We start from the raw sequence: 13,868 nt of genomic DNA on the forward strand, positions 1-13,868 counted from the left end.
GGTGTGCATGGCCAACTCAACATCACTCCCACCCAGTCACATGACCACCACCCCCAGCCAAACCTACATAGGTTTTGTGGCTCCCTGTGTTTTCTTTTTTGTGGAAAACAGGTCTCTGTCTCTCTGTCTCTCTTTCTCACGATATGTGTGTCTCTTCTCTATCTTTCTCTCTGTGTGTCTTCTCTCTCTCTCTCTCTCTCCCTCCCTCCTTCCCTCTCTCTCTCTCCCCTGGGGGAGGGAAGGAACCCCTGAATTGGTGCTAGGTGGTGGGAATCTGACATCCAAAGAGAGAGAAAACCAACAAGTGAGTGCATGTTTGTAAAGCAGCCCCCTGCATCCATGTGCAAGAGCAGGTTGCTGCAAGAATACATGTTTGGCTATAAAAGACAGCTCTTCCTTATTGAATGTGTGTGTTTGCACAAGAACAGACAGCATAATGTAACTTGCCATGCAGGTGCAAAGCCACTTATCTGGGACAAATCAAGCACATAAACAATTCTTGGGTGCCTGGCAAGGTCCGCTGAGCCAGGCACAGATAGAAACAGATTGTTACACTCATCCAGTACTCGGTCTCCAGGATGAGCCAATGCATGAATGGAGTGACAGGAGCCGCAGCATCTCCGAAGCAGATCAGGTGCAGGGCAACCAAGGAATGCGCTGGCAACTGTGGACTCCCCCCCCTTACATCCAAGCCACGACCCACGCGCTTGGCAGCCACAGGCCTGTTGCCTCCCCCGCCACAGGAGAAGGCTGGGAGAAATGCACACATCTTGAATCTGTGCACGTCAGTCGCTCTGGCGCTGCCGCCGCTTCAGAGCCCGCTGAGGATGGCAGACTAGCAGTGCACTGACCATCAGCTGGGAGGAGGGAGAGGGGGGCATCACAGCAATTGACATCTGGGAGGTGAGAGCAAGCCACTAGAAGAAGTGCCCGCAGGACCCAGCGAGTACAGGGATGCTTCACTCCCACTCTGGAATTCTCAGGGCAGGCGAGGAGTGACTGAGAGGGGAGGGTGAGGGGCGAGGCCTGCCAGTGGCAGGATCACCTGATATGGAGCCAAAGCAGAGGGGCAAAAGAGCACATGCAGCTCTAGAGTCATGGGTTGCCGACATCTGCTCTACTTTGTTTTGATTCCATCAGAGGGTAGTCTAAACCAGCGGTCACCAACTGGTGGTCCATGGACGACTGGTGGTCCGCGAGAACATTTTGGTGGTCCGCCGAAAAAATATTTGCATTTTTTATATTGTACTAAATCAGGGGTCCTCAAACTACGGCCCCTGGGCTGGATACATACAATGAACATTTGTGGTTGCTACAGAGAGTCTCCCCCTTCGGGGTCATTTTGTGTGGGTCAGAGGGGGACAGAAATTCGGACTTGGGGTCTGCTTCGGCCTCCTGGTGTGGGGCTTTGGGTGAAGGCTGGAGGGAAATGCTCCTGGTGGCAAAGAACCGGAGGGCCTTTTTCCAGTGGGACTGCATCATGGCCTGAAACTGGCTGACCATTTCAGCCCACTGAGTTCCAGGCACCGGCACCTGTCCTTGCACTCCTGCAAGTCTTCTCTCTGCTTGTAAAGCCTATGCTCATAGTCCTCAGTGAGGTGCTTCTGCTGAGCCTCCTTCTCGGCAAGATCCAATTTGAACTGAGCTGTTTTGCCAACTCTTTCTCATGGAGGCTGCTTAGCTCCAACAACTGCTTCCTGTAGGGGGCCTAAGGAGGCTGGGCGGGGGGGGGGCGAGGAGTGGCTGAGAGGGAGGGGCAAGTACAGGCTGGCAAGGCGCCCCTCGATGTGACATCCAGTTGCCCACGCCCACCCAGTCACATGACCACTTACCCATGCCCACCCAGCCAGTCATTAGGCAGATCATATTAGTGGTCCACAGGATTTAAAATTATGAATTTAGTGGTCCCTGAGGTCCAAAAGGTTGGGGACCCCTGGTCTAAACCAACGTAGTTCTGTATCCCAGTCTGAAATCCAATTGAAAAGAGTCCAGATACCCACAGTATTTCTACCAGTATCCTCTGAAAGAGTGCTAACCATCTTCTCAACAATCTTCCATAAAAATGGAAAGTTTTAGTCTCTGTAGAGACTAAGAAAGATTATGTTGACAGAGATATGCAGGAACTGTTACCTAGATAAAAAGTATTAGGGTTAGTGTTAGTGTTAGGGTTAGGTTAAACATTTTTAAAGTCCAGAATAAGATATCTTTCAGAAACAACTCAGGCAGATAGCTACCTAATTCACTGAACGATAAGGAGGAAGTTAGACTTTCAATATCTGTAATCATAGCCAATCTCAATAGAAGTAGTTTTAACATTCCTGTAACACTGATTTTCTGGACTGATCTATCTAGTGCGACTGGCAGAGACTGACCAATAATTGTCCATCACTGGGGATACAGCAGTGGTTTCTTAAGGACAGGATGGAGCATTGCTTCTTTATGAGGTAGCACAAGCTACCCACTCTCTCAAGGAGGGATTTACCACTGCCTGGATCTCACCATGTGGTCTCCTGGGTTATTTTGACCAGTTTGGGGGGGGCATGACTGTAATTGTACCCACAGATCCAAAGAGTCCTTGGGACTCACAGGTTTGAGCTATTTTCAGCTAACCAAGTCAGACCGGACCAGGCCTCAGTCAACTTCAAAGAAGCTGCATACTCTAGCTCTTAATGGATACAAAGAACTTTATGCAATAGATGCCTTTGCAGAGCACTGGTAGACATTCCTTTGGCCCCTTCTTTACCAGGATTATCTGCAGATGAGATAAGAGCAGAAAAGGAACCATATTTTCTTTCAGTGATTACCTCACAGTAAATCTGAATATGATTTTACCTGTATCTTTTTTTTTAAATTTGCATTTATATCCCGCCCTTCTCCAAAGACTCAGGGCGGCTTACACTATGTTAAGCAATAGTCTTCATCCATTTGAATATTATATACAAAGTCAACTTATTGCCCCCAACAATCTGGGTCCTCATTTTACCTACCTTATAAAGGATGGAAGGCTGAGTCAACCTTGGGCCTGGTGGACTTGAACTTGCAGTAATTGCAAGCAGCTGTGTTAATAACAGACTGTCTTAGTCCGTTGAGCCACCAGAGGCCCCTATCTAATCATATTTGGTCCGTCCTCTTCCTCCAATGCTCTAAGGTTCTCTTTTATCCTTTTATCTCTCATTGTTCTGCAGAGAACCATTCAGAGAGTCCATTCAGGCACAATCTGATATCTGACATCATTGTGCCCTCTTTCCAAGCAGGGACTATGGCCTCAAAAGAACCAAAAGAATCACAGCCTTAAAAATATCCCCATATTCCCTGTGAAACCTTTTTACAGTGAGGAAAGACTACAGAGGACTTCAAAGTTGACAAATAGTGATCTAACCATGACAAAGGAGTATAGTTAATATCATCCAACTCCAGATATCACGGTCACTACCCTGATATAAAAGCAGGTCTAATTATGTGACTATTTATGTGAGCCAGGCTTTTAATAATCCATGTCAGGTCTATTGTTGCTATATGCCATGGACTCCTGGGTTTCCTATGACTGCATATCCAAATTAAAGGAAAATGAAAATATACAGTATGAACATCTGGGCAATTCTGTTGCTAACCAGCCACAGTGGAGAACAGCTTTTTTTCAAGAAAAGAGGTAAATAGAGTCTCTTTCCTTTTCTGTCCTCAGACTGAGGCAGGGTGAAATGCTCTGAAGTTTGCTACTGGTTCACTTTGCACGTGTCTGGGTGCTTTGCATGCCTGTGCACCACAGGCGCTAAGAAGCCTTTACTGAGTCTAAAAAGGTAAGTTGAACAGTGAGAGGGGGGGAACAGTTGTGCCACCTGATTTAGATTCGCTAGAAAGCAGAATTTCCTCACCAGCTGATTGTTGGAACTTTTTTTTCCTTTTTAAAGCATTTTTTTACTACCGGTTCCAATCATGTGGCACAGCTGATTGTCGCACAGCTAATTGTTGGAACTTTATTTTTTTTTATTTTTTAAAGCATTTTTTTACTACCGATTCTGGTGAACCGGTAGTAAAAAATGCTTAAAAAGTAAAAAAAAAAAAGTTCCAACAATTAGCTGTGCAACAATCAGCTGTGCCGCACGATCATCGGAACTTTCTTTTTACTTTTTAAAGCATTTTTTACTATTGGTTTGGGTGAACCGGCCCTAATTGGTAGCATTTCACCCCTGGACTGAGGTTCTGGGAATTTATATTAGTGCATTTTATGACTCATTGAAGGGCCAATTGTTGGTTTAGCCTAAAGCCCTCTTCTACCTGTTGTTCTCTGCTGGCTTAGGGAAGTGTCTAAATTACCTGAACTGACCATGGGATCAGCTCGATGTTGAAGTCTCTCGCACTTAAATTCCCAGATTTTACCAAACATTTTCAGGAACACTGTAAGTCTATGTTTGGCCACCCCTGAATGCAGCCGTGATTGAGAAAAATTATTTTCCTTATGTTTTTGTATATCTAAGGATAATTTAAACAAGTGTTTTTCAATTTGGAAACTTTAAATCCGTATATGGACTTCAACTTCCAGAATTCCAAAGTTGGCAAGCATTTCTGGGAATTGAAGTCCGCACATCTTAAAGTTAACAAGTTTGGGAAACATTGATTTAAGCACTGCTCCCTATCCCAAGGAGGTTGATTCTGATTTCTGGTCCATTTGTGATGAACATAATGGTGGGGCTTAGACTCAAATCTTAACTTGATTCAACCCCCTAAAATTGCTGTGCTTTCCATTAATTATGACTAAAAAGACAACAAATGGCAATTGCTTTTGTTTTCTCCTGTGTGATACTGCATCTATTTAATCAACTTTCAGCCCAGCCCACATTCCATTAAAAGCAATCTGAAATTGAACTAAATTTGCAGAATTATAGCCTCTCATGAGATTGTAACGCATGCCAAATTGAAGACAAAACATGGGGGGCGGGGGTTTATCATCAGAGAGATTTGCCAATAACATTTTATTTTTTGGCAGAATTGAAAATAATGTTCAAGCAGAATTGACTCTTCTGAGGGGATAAATCTGCCAGGTTTCAGATGATCAGGTTCAAGGATTTAATGTTGCTATCCTGGTTAATGAAAAATGTTATAAGACAAATGTCCAAAAAAAAAATGCAAAAAAGAAAGAAAGAAAGAAAGAAGGAAAGAAAGAAACAGAGAAAAGAGAAAGATATAAAGCTGATTCACAGTAGAGTTTTAAAAATAAATACGTCAAATGGCTTGCTGTGATATTCTTCATTTTCAATTCACTAGTGACTCTTTGATCAATGTATGAAAAGTTTTCAGTCCTGTGGCCCTCAGGCTAATGAATTAATCCTCAGACAGCTCTTGTGATGATTTGCAACCCTTGAACTAAAGGATGGAACATAGAATTGTGTCTCTTCTTTTTCTACAAATGGTCACATCTGTTAGATGCAAGTGAGGGCAATTCTAAACTCTCTGTGGTGGTTCTCATCCAGACGCAGCTTCCTATGTCTATATTTTGCTATATAAAAATGGTCTCATTTTTTTAATTAGGATCCCTTTCATATAATTTACTTGTAGATGAAAATTATAGATATAGAAAATTACTTTTTATAACAATTTAGATACCACAAAAATTCCATTCTGAATTTATGTGTGAATCTGACGTACATCTGACATATGCATATCCTGTTGGGACACCTAAAACACTGAAACAAAAGCTCATGTTCATCTTCTGATTTAGAAGAACCATCAGTTTAAAATTCATAAGACTATCTGGGAAGTAATTTGGAAAGAGAATTTAGTAGCATTGTTGTACTTTACTATAATCAGTGGTGAAATCTGAACTGGTTTGCCACTGGTTTTCTGGCCGCACATTCGCAGTGCGCACCAAATGCGTGCTGTGTGCGCGTGCATGCACAGTGTGCGCCAGACATGCACAATGCACACCAAATGCACACTTCACACACACATATGCACAGTACATGCCAAATGCATGCTGCATCACAAGCATGCGCGGTATGTGTCAAACGCGCGCTTCATGCAGAAAAAGGAGGCTTGGGAAGGTAAGTAGAATAGCAAGGGGGGGAACAGCTGTGCTGCTTTCTAGCGATTTCCTGCTTTCTAGCGATTTTAAATTGCATGGCTGATCGTCGGAAATATCGGTTTGGAGGAACCGGTAGATTATTTTTATTACTGGTTTTATTACTACCAGTTCGTCTGAACCGGTGCGAACCAGTAGCATTTCACCAGTGAATATAATGTCTTAAAATATTGTTGTTTCTTACAAAAGGTTTTGGTGAAGATAAATTCAAGGTTTTACAAGATGTGTAGTTTTTGGGAAACTGACCTTGGTAATGCATTATAATGAATGTTTCTACGCATGCTTGTTGCAGCCTGTTAGCACATGAGTGATTTAAAAAAGTTTATTTTACAATAGCATTCTTATCTCACTGCCTGCACACCACAGAAATATACAGTCACGGTTGGAATATACTTTCTTTTTGATTTACTGACCTTTTGGATTTCAGAAAATTTAGTAGAGAAAGACCCCTCCTCCACCTTTCTAGCACCCCTTTCTCAATTACATATGAATTGACTCAGACCACTAATCCATGTAATCCGGTACCCTCTCTTTTGAGTGACTACAGCTCTCCTAGGCTTTCCTTTCCAACTTTTTTTAACTGGAAATGCTACTCAAGGAATCTTGGACCTGAAACAATACACTGAGGAAATCACTCAAATATTCACATGCAACTTCACTAAAATATTTATTTTAAGTGTGGGAAATCCACCATGAAGAAATGATTTATAGGATTTTTAAAGCTCTGAGGAATCACCTGTGAGCTGGCTTGTGACTGTGGTAATGATCTCCAGTTTACGATACTATTAATTTGATCCAGTTTAGACTAGAGATTAAGGTAGGAGGCGAGAAAGTGGGAGACTGAGAGTTCTAGTGCCACTTTAACCATGAAAGCCAGCTGGGTGACCTTGGACCAGTCACTCTCTCTCAGCCCAACTCACCTCACAGGGTTGTTGTGGGGAAAATAGGAGGAAAAAAGGTGTGTTAGATATGTTAGCTGACTTGAGTTATTTCTAAAAAAACAATAAAGGCAGGATACAAATAAAATAAATCTAATTTCAGAATGGAATAAATTCAGAATTTATCAGGGTTATGATAGGAACAAAAATCTCATGGGTTATTCTTAAACTCACAGGCATATCTTAAACTGTTGTCTATAACCCATTCTTTTTGTACTGACAATACAAAATTGACAATAATGCAATGGTTTTTAGTGAAGAGATTCACTCCATTATGTGTTAAAAAACACAGAGCAAATATGAAATGGTTGCTTTGGAAAAATACTAGGATCATATTGTAAAATGACAAAAAACCCATCGTTTAATGGTGTTCTTTGGGCATATCTATTATTTGACCAGATTGCTGGAATTACAAAAAGTGATTAAGTATATGAATGTTTTTTACCAGACAACTTTGCAAACAAGCAACTTATTCTTCAATGTCTCAGAATAAGAGGTTAAAATTGGAGCCGATTGGCAGTGATAGGAACTACTTGGAAAGAGTCACACTCCCAGTAACAACACACTTCTAGCAATGGTTATAAATCACATTTCCCACTATTGACATATCTGCAACTGCAAAGAAGATAGCTTAATTCTGGACAAATTAATCATGATTGCATATTTTATTGGACTGTAAAATAGTTGGCTGCACAGCCCTTTGAAACCCCCATTTTGTACATCTAAAGCGAGATTGCTAAAATAATTCTTTGCAAACCTCGTTTTGAACTAATTTGCTTCATAACTCCCAGAGTTAGTTGCAAATAAACATTTGCATATAAACATTTAATTATTGAGTAGCCTATACAGTTCCCATATGTAACGACACATTTCTGGGCAGTTTTGAAATGCATTTTAAAAAATTTGACAGAAAATTTGACAGAAACAAGTATTTTAAGAGAAAATATAATTTCAAATGTAGATTTAACTACAACGTAAATGATATGGTAGATAAAATAATTGCAGGTTGATGAAAAAAACAGGATCAAATGTTACGAGTAAACACATGTGTAAGTGACCCAGATTAGAAATCCTAGCCATTCCAAACTGGTACTTTCTACATATGATGAAGATCTAACTTCATATTTTGCACATGACATGGCTAATAGAAGTTGTAATCCAGCACATCTTGATTTGGTTTGGAAAAGCTGACCCACCCACATAGAGCAGCTGTTCCTAGAGGTTTTCAGTCAATGTGTGTTGTTCTCAAAATGCCCAATTCAGAGCTGGCTTAAGTTCTTTGTAGGCTGTAACCTTTCATCCAGCCAGCCAGCCAGCCAGCCATCTTTTTAACTAACATAATATATCCCAATCGTATTGGATTTTGTTTCTAAAAAAGATACATGAAGAAGAGTATCATATATACTCTGAATGCTATTGATAATATAAATGTCGAAAACAAGAAAATGGTATTGTTTTCTCTTATTCTGGAAAATGTCTTTGATAATTTTGAATGGCCTTTTATATTCACAATATTTAATATACTGATGAACTGTAGGGATTTTCTTGCATGGGGCATGGCATTTAGCAAGAATAAGAAGCAAAATGGACTCCCTTTTTCCTCCCTTTTTCTTTCAGCTTTTGCAAGGAAGATATGACAAATAATAATAATCAGGAAACAAACTGGAAAATTAAGAACTACATATTGTGTGCAGGTGAAGTTGCACTTACAACTATTCATCCAAGGGATTCTTTAGAATTAATAAGCTATAAGGTTTGGTATAAGGATATTGAATTAATTAATAGGAACAACACTGAAATGGAGTTTCCCTAAAAAAGAAAAGCAACATTTACAGCAAATGGGATTCAGTATTACCATTAAAGCAGTTAAGTACTTGGGAACTCACTTAATAAAAACAATGAATATTTGTAAAAGAATAATGACTTCCAGACTTAGAAAAATATAATTAAAATTATATTAAATTTATTTAACTTTGTCCTGGAAGAACAGCAGTGGCAAAAATGGATATTTACCAAGTTTTAGTTTTCTATTTGTGGTTCGAACTCTTGTATAAAACTACCAAGCCAGCTTCTAACTTACATCACAGAGTGGATTTTATAACCTTATGTCTGGGTTACTTCTACTGAGAGATCAGGGACTTCCAGACAACTTGCATAAATAGCTTTAGTTTATAGAAATAGAAATGCAAAAACTATAATACATTATACAGTCAAAACCATCAGATTAAAACTATGGAATAAACACAGAAAAAGAATGAGCCCAGATTCATTGGCCCTGCCTCAGTGTTAAATATTTATTTAAGGAAGGTGAATATACAATAATGTAATCAGTGGAGAGAGAATAATTCATACAGAATTATGAATTCCTAATTCTTAATAAGACAAAGATGAAATCCTTTAAGACTCTCTCTTCACAATGGTCAGAGTCATCTTCAAATAAGCAGTATAGTTCAAAAGGAATTGCAAAAACAGGGCAGAATACTTGGACTGACTATGACTTGTAACACATAACTCCTAAAACTCTGCAGAGCTTGCTTACAAGCTGATACTGAAATAATACGTAGAAATTAAATAAGTTAAAGAGTGCATGATTAAATAGATGCAGAACTAAAACAGTATAATTGATATGGAACAATGGGAATATCATGAATTTAACCTAACCCTGATACTGAAAGAAAATTGGGTATAAGTTATTTTACTATTAGTACATTATGCCAGTGCTGATCCTCAAAATAGATAACTCATTTTCTAAAAAGCAATAATCTGGTTGGATTACCTGTTCTTATTCAGCAACAATATTGTAAATAAAAACTAGCTTAAAATCCTGGATGAATTACATTATAAGGAAACCATACCTGATGCAAAAGGCTTAAATGATATGATTAATTTCCTCTTTCTTTACTCTCTGGGATCATTTATTTGTGTTCTAATATGATCAAGAACCTTTCATATTAGAATGCAAATAGATGATCCCAAATTTGTTGCAATTTGTTGTTTGCCATTGGTTAGGAACTGAGGAACATACAAATCAACAAATAGGTTAGAGGAAAAATTAATTCCTGCTTTCCATAGCAATTAATATTTAGGACACTATGATTTTTATTTCACTTCAGCCTTGGCTACAGATACTTGGGCAATGGTTGGGAAATAAATTCTGAATACAGAAACAGTTCTTGTTCAGACTTTCAGAAGGAAGCCAAAACAAGCCACTGCAATCTCTCTGTGTCCCTACTCTCACTTTATCAATCTGTACCAGTTTGTGCACTGACACTGAAGCAGTTCAAATACACGCTGACAGAGATTTTGTTAGCAAGATGTCAATTACAGCTGGTAATTGTCAGTGCTGATCTTTAGGAAAAAGGCAAATCATTGACAAGTCTTTCAACACAGCCATTACTCTCAGTTCAGGGTGACATGAACAGGAAGCTCTCAGATATAAATCAGATATCCACAAATATATATATTGCTGGAGAACAGAACAGAAATCCTATATTCTCCCATCTCTCTCAACTAAAAAAACAACAACACACCTCTTTTGTGAAATTCACAACAAAATTCTAATATTCTTTAAACCATTAACCATCTCATGACTATAGTAGATCTCCGATTCCCCATCCCACATACAGCTCCTTACCTTCCCAACGTACAAAGGATCAGTTCCCGTGTATTCTTCCAGAACAAAGAACTGGTTCCACACCCAACTCCTCTTCATTCGTTGATGAAGAAGCAAGTTGTCCGAGAGACTTTGTCCTTGGCCTTTGCTTGGAGGTCTGCTAGTTCCAGATAATACAGTCGTAATGAGGTTCATCATAAAGCAAAAACTGAGTCCAAGCCACTTCTTTGCATTGTCCATTCTGCTTGATGTCCGCATTTTCATATGAGGATTGTCCTCTAAAGAATCCAATAGATAGGTCCGTGAAACTTCCAAATAAAGCCTTTCAGTGATACTGGGCAACCACCTTAAAGCAGAATAATATCCTGTAAAGTTAAAGAAGATCTACTATCAGCTTTTTGAAAAAAAAACTCTTAAAAAAGAAAAAAGAAAGCTAAGCCATGGAGTATTTGATCTACTCATAAAAATGTAGGCCTGTTGCATATAAAGGAAGTTTCTCGTTTGAAATGAAGGCAATAATTGACTAGCTAGGGAAGAAGACCTTGCTAGGAGAACTGCTGGATTTCACTGTATTATTAATTGACTTGGGTTAACAGATACTTTCTTTGGAAATATTTATGACCAAATGTCTTTGATAGTAGTTACAAGGCGAAATTCTGTTCGTATAAATTATAATTCATAACTAATAACTATGCAATGATTTCTCTTTCTCTCCCTCTCCTCATTTGACTTCTGCAACATTTTCATTGTCACCTACAACATTTTTTTGATCAGTGATATTATAACATTTTGATTTAAATTTAGCAGCTGCCATCTATTTTTCACTTTCATTATTTTTTTAGTAGTCAACCTTCAACCGGTTTAAGCCAGCTTCACATTTTGACTTGCTTTTTGAAAAACCAGTGACATCAGTTAATGCAACATTTCTGGAGTTTTGAATGGTTGGTTAATCATTATATTATCCAAAAAAAGTGTCCGAATATTGAAAGAAGCATCTCCCAATCCGTCCAATGCATATAGTTGTGGGCATAGACCTTAGTGAGCCAACCTATTTTCTTCCTCCTTAAATCTGAAAGACTAATTTGGACCAAGGCATGCTGATCTCCATAGGAGGATGTCTCATCAAAAAAATAATAATAATGTTAAATTAGATGGAGACTTTATTCAGGTCTTACTTTGTGACAGTCTTTTCTTTCACTGTTTTGATGGACTTAATGAGGTGGCCTTGCAATCTTTAGTTGGTCAGTGTAATTTAAGAACATTATTCTTTTGGGGCAAAAGTGTCAAACTTTGTATTTTTGGGGGGGTTAAACACATTCTCAAGAAAGATTATTTTTTTAACGTCCACTAGGATCTAACTCTACTCTTTGTTATGAATTAGGTCAGGGGTGTCAAAGTCACATCATCACAGCAGCATCACGAGACGTATCGGGACTTTTCCCCCTTTTGCTAAACTGGGCATGGGCCTGGCCAGTGTGTGACGCATCTGGGCCATGGGCCGGAAGTTTGACAGTCCTGAATTAGGTTACTGATTTGACTGTCAGTTGGATGAAAAGAGAATTGGCCAATCCTATTCTGCTTTTAAGTAATTTACCCCACCCCCGCAAAATAAATATCATTGTGAAATTGTTATACTACTCTGGAAAAGATGCATATATGCAAGTAGCAGTGGTAGCCTAATCATATTTTATAGGCATGAGAAGTCTGAATGGGCACTGCAATATTGCCTTTTTTTTTTTAAAAAAAAGTGACAAGTTCAATTAGTAGGGAAAAAATCAATTGCAATCATTGTTGATTAAATATTGCTGAATATATTTTGTAAACAGGAGAAGAGTAAGTAGAGGAAATGCATTCAACATGTGTTCTGAAAATTTAGTAATATTTCTGGATGCAACCTGGAATCTTTCCCCATTCTTTTAACCTAAGGCATTGCAGCTATGAGGAAAACAACTCCTATGGTCGAACATTTCAGCATCTAAACCTGTGACTTAGGTTGTTTTCTGCTGCTGTGTGCTAGCTGCTGCCATGAGGCAGAATTAATGGTCTGAGTTTTGAAGGTAAAAAGTAAAAATGTCCAATTTCCATATCTGTTAACACAGACAAGTTGTGTTGAGCTACACATGTTTAAAACTTCAGATTTGTAACTATATTAGAACACCCAGTATTTTGATTCTTTTATCAACAATGCAAGTCAGGAAGTCTTACCAATTCGTTTTCTGCCAGAACTGTCAAAATATGATTCACAGTAATATAGATCTCTCTCTCCCTCTCTTATCTCCTCCCCTTCCAAACTATTAGGACTATACAAAACTTCAAAGGAATGCTTTAATTCAAAGAAGATTGGATCAGATTGCCTTTATTGAATCAGATTTACGAATTGAAACAGACACTCAGTCAATGCAGCAAATCAAAGCAGATAGCTTTAAAGATTTGATGGCTTTTCCACTGCTTCTGTAGTCCTTACAAACAATATACAATGATGCTACAGTTTCACTTCCACATAAGGAGAATGCTAAAGTTTGGTGAGAGATGTGACATGAAATGATAGGCTTTCTGACATTGACCTGTGTCGCTGATTAGTGGATTTCATCACCACATCAAACTCTTGGGTTATCAGAGCTCTTTGGTATGGCAAGCCTTACACATTTTCTTGGTTCTTGAGTTGTTGAACAGGTGCCAGTCACCTGCCTTTGATTTGCTTTCCCTTGGGGTAACAGAATGGTGAAGATTTGTGCAATTCCTAGCAGATTTGGGAGCCCAGCTCTATTCTCAGAACCCTGAATATGGACTTAAAGTTGATGAGCCTAGTATGCACTTTTGGCTTTATCTTCAGGTCTATATGGTTGCAAAAGGCTTAAATCTTTTGATAATAAATCAGTGGGCATCAGAATATCATTTAAGGAATTGGTGCAATTGGTTATTACTTTTAAGAATATGACAGTGGTCTTAAAAGGTTATGAATAGGCTGACATCTTTCTTTGAGGCCTATCTCTGACATACTGTATTTCTCAGTGTATCAGTCTGCCTTTGATCATTAGTTGAAATGGAGCATTGTCCAGAAGCCATAATCCTTTATACTATGTACAAATCTCTCTGCAGCATTTGAAAAGCGATATAAACGCTAGATAACAGGGCAATCAAATGATCCTTCTCTACAAAAAACAAAAAACATTGAGGACTCTTTAGTTTGGAAAATAGGTGACAAGCTATGGTATATGAAAGGGGCGTGCATAAGAGCACA

At 38.9% G+C, this 13,868-nt stretch overlaps 1 protein-coding gene across 1 annotated transcript in view; it reads right to left on the minus strand.

The window, feature by feature from the left end:
* CDH20 (cadherin 20) overlaps window positions 1–10,891 on the minus strand; it is a 54,762-nt gene extending 43,871 nt beyond the window's left edge. The window contains exon 1 of the mRNA XM_058175968.1: window positions 10,649–10,891. Coding sequence (XP_058031951.1) covers window positions 10,649–10,891 — 243 coding nt within the window. The remainder of the gene's footprint in view (window positions 1–10,648) is intronic.
* Between the last annotated feature and the right edge of the window lie 2,977 nt (window positions 10,892–13,868).

The sequence above is a fragment of the Ahaetulla prasina genome, chromosome 3, assembly GCF_028640845.1.
Source record: "Ahaetulla prasina isolate Xishuangbanna chromosome 3, ASM2864084v1, whole genome shotgun sequence".
Classification (NCBI taxonomy): Eukaryota; Metazoa; Chordata; class Lepidosauria; order Squamata; family Colubridae; genus Ahaetulla; species Ahaetulla prasina.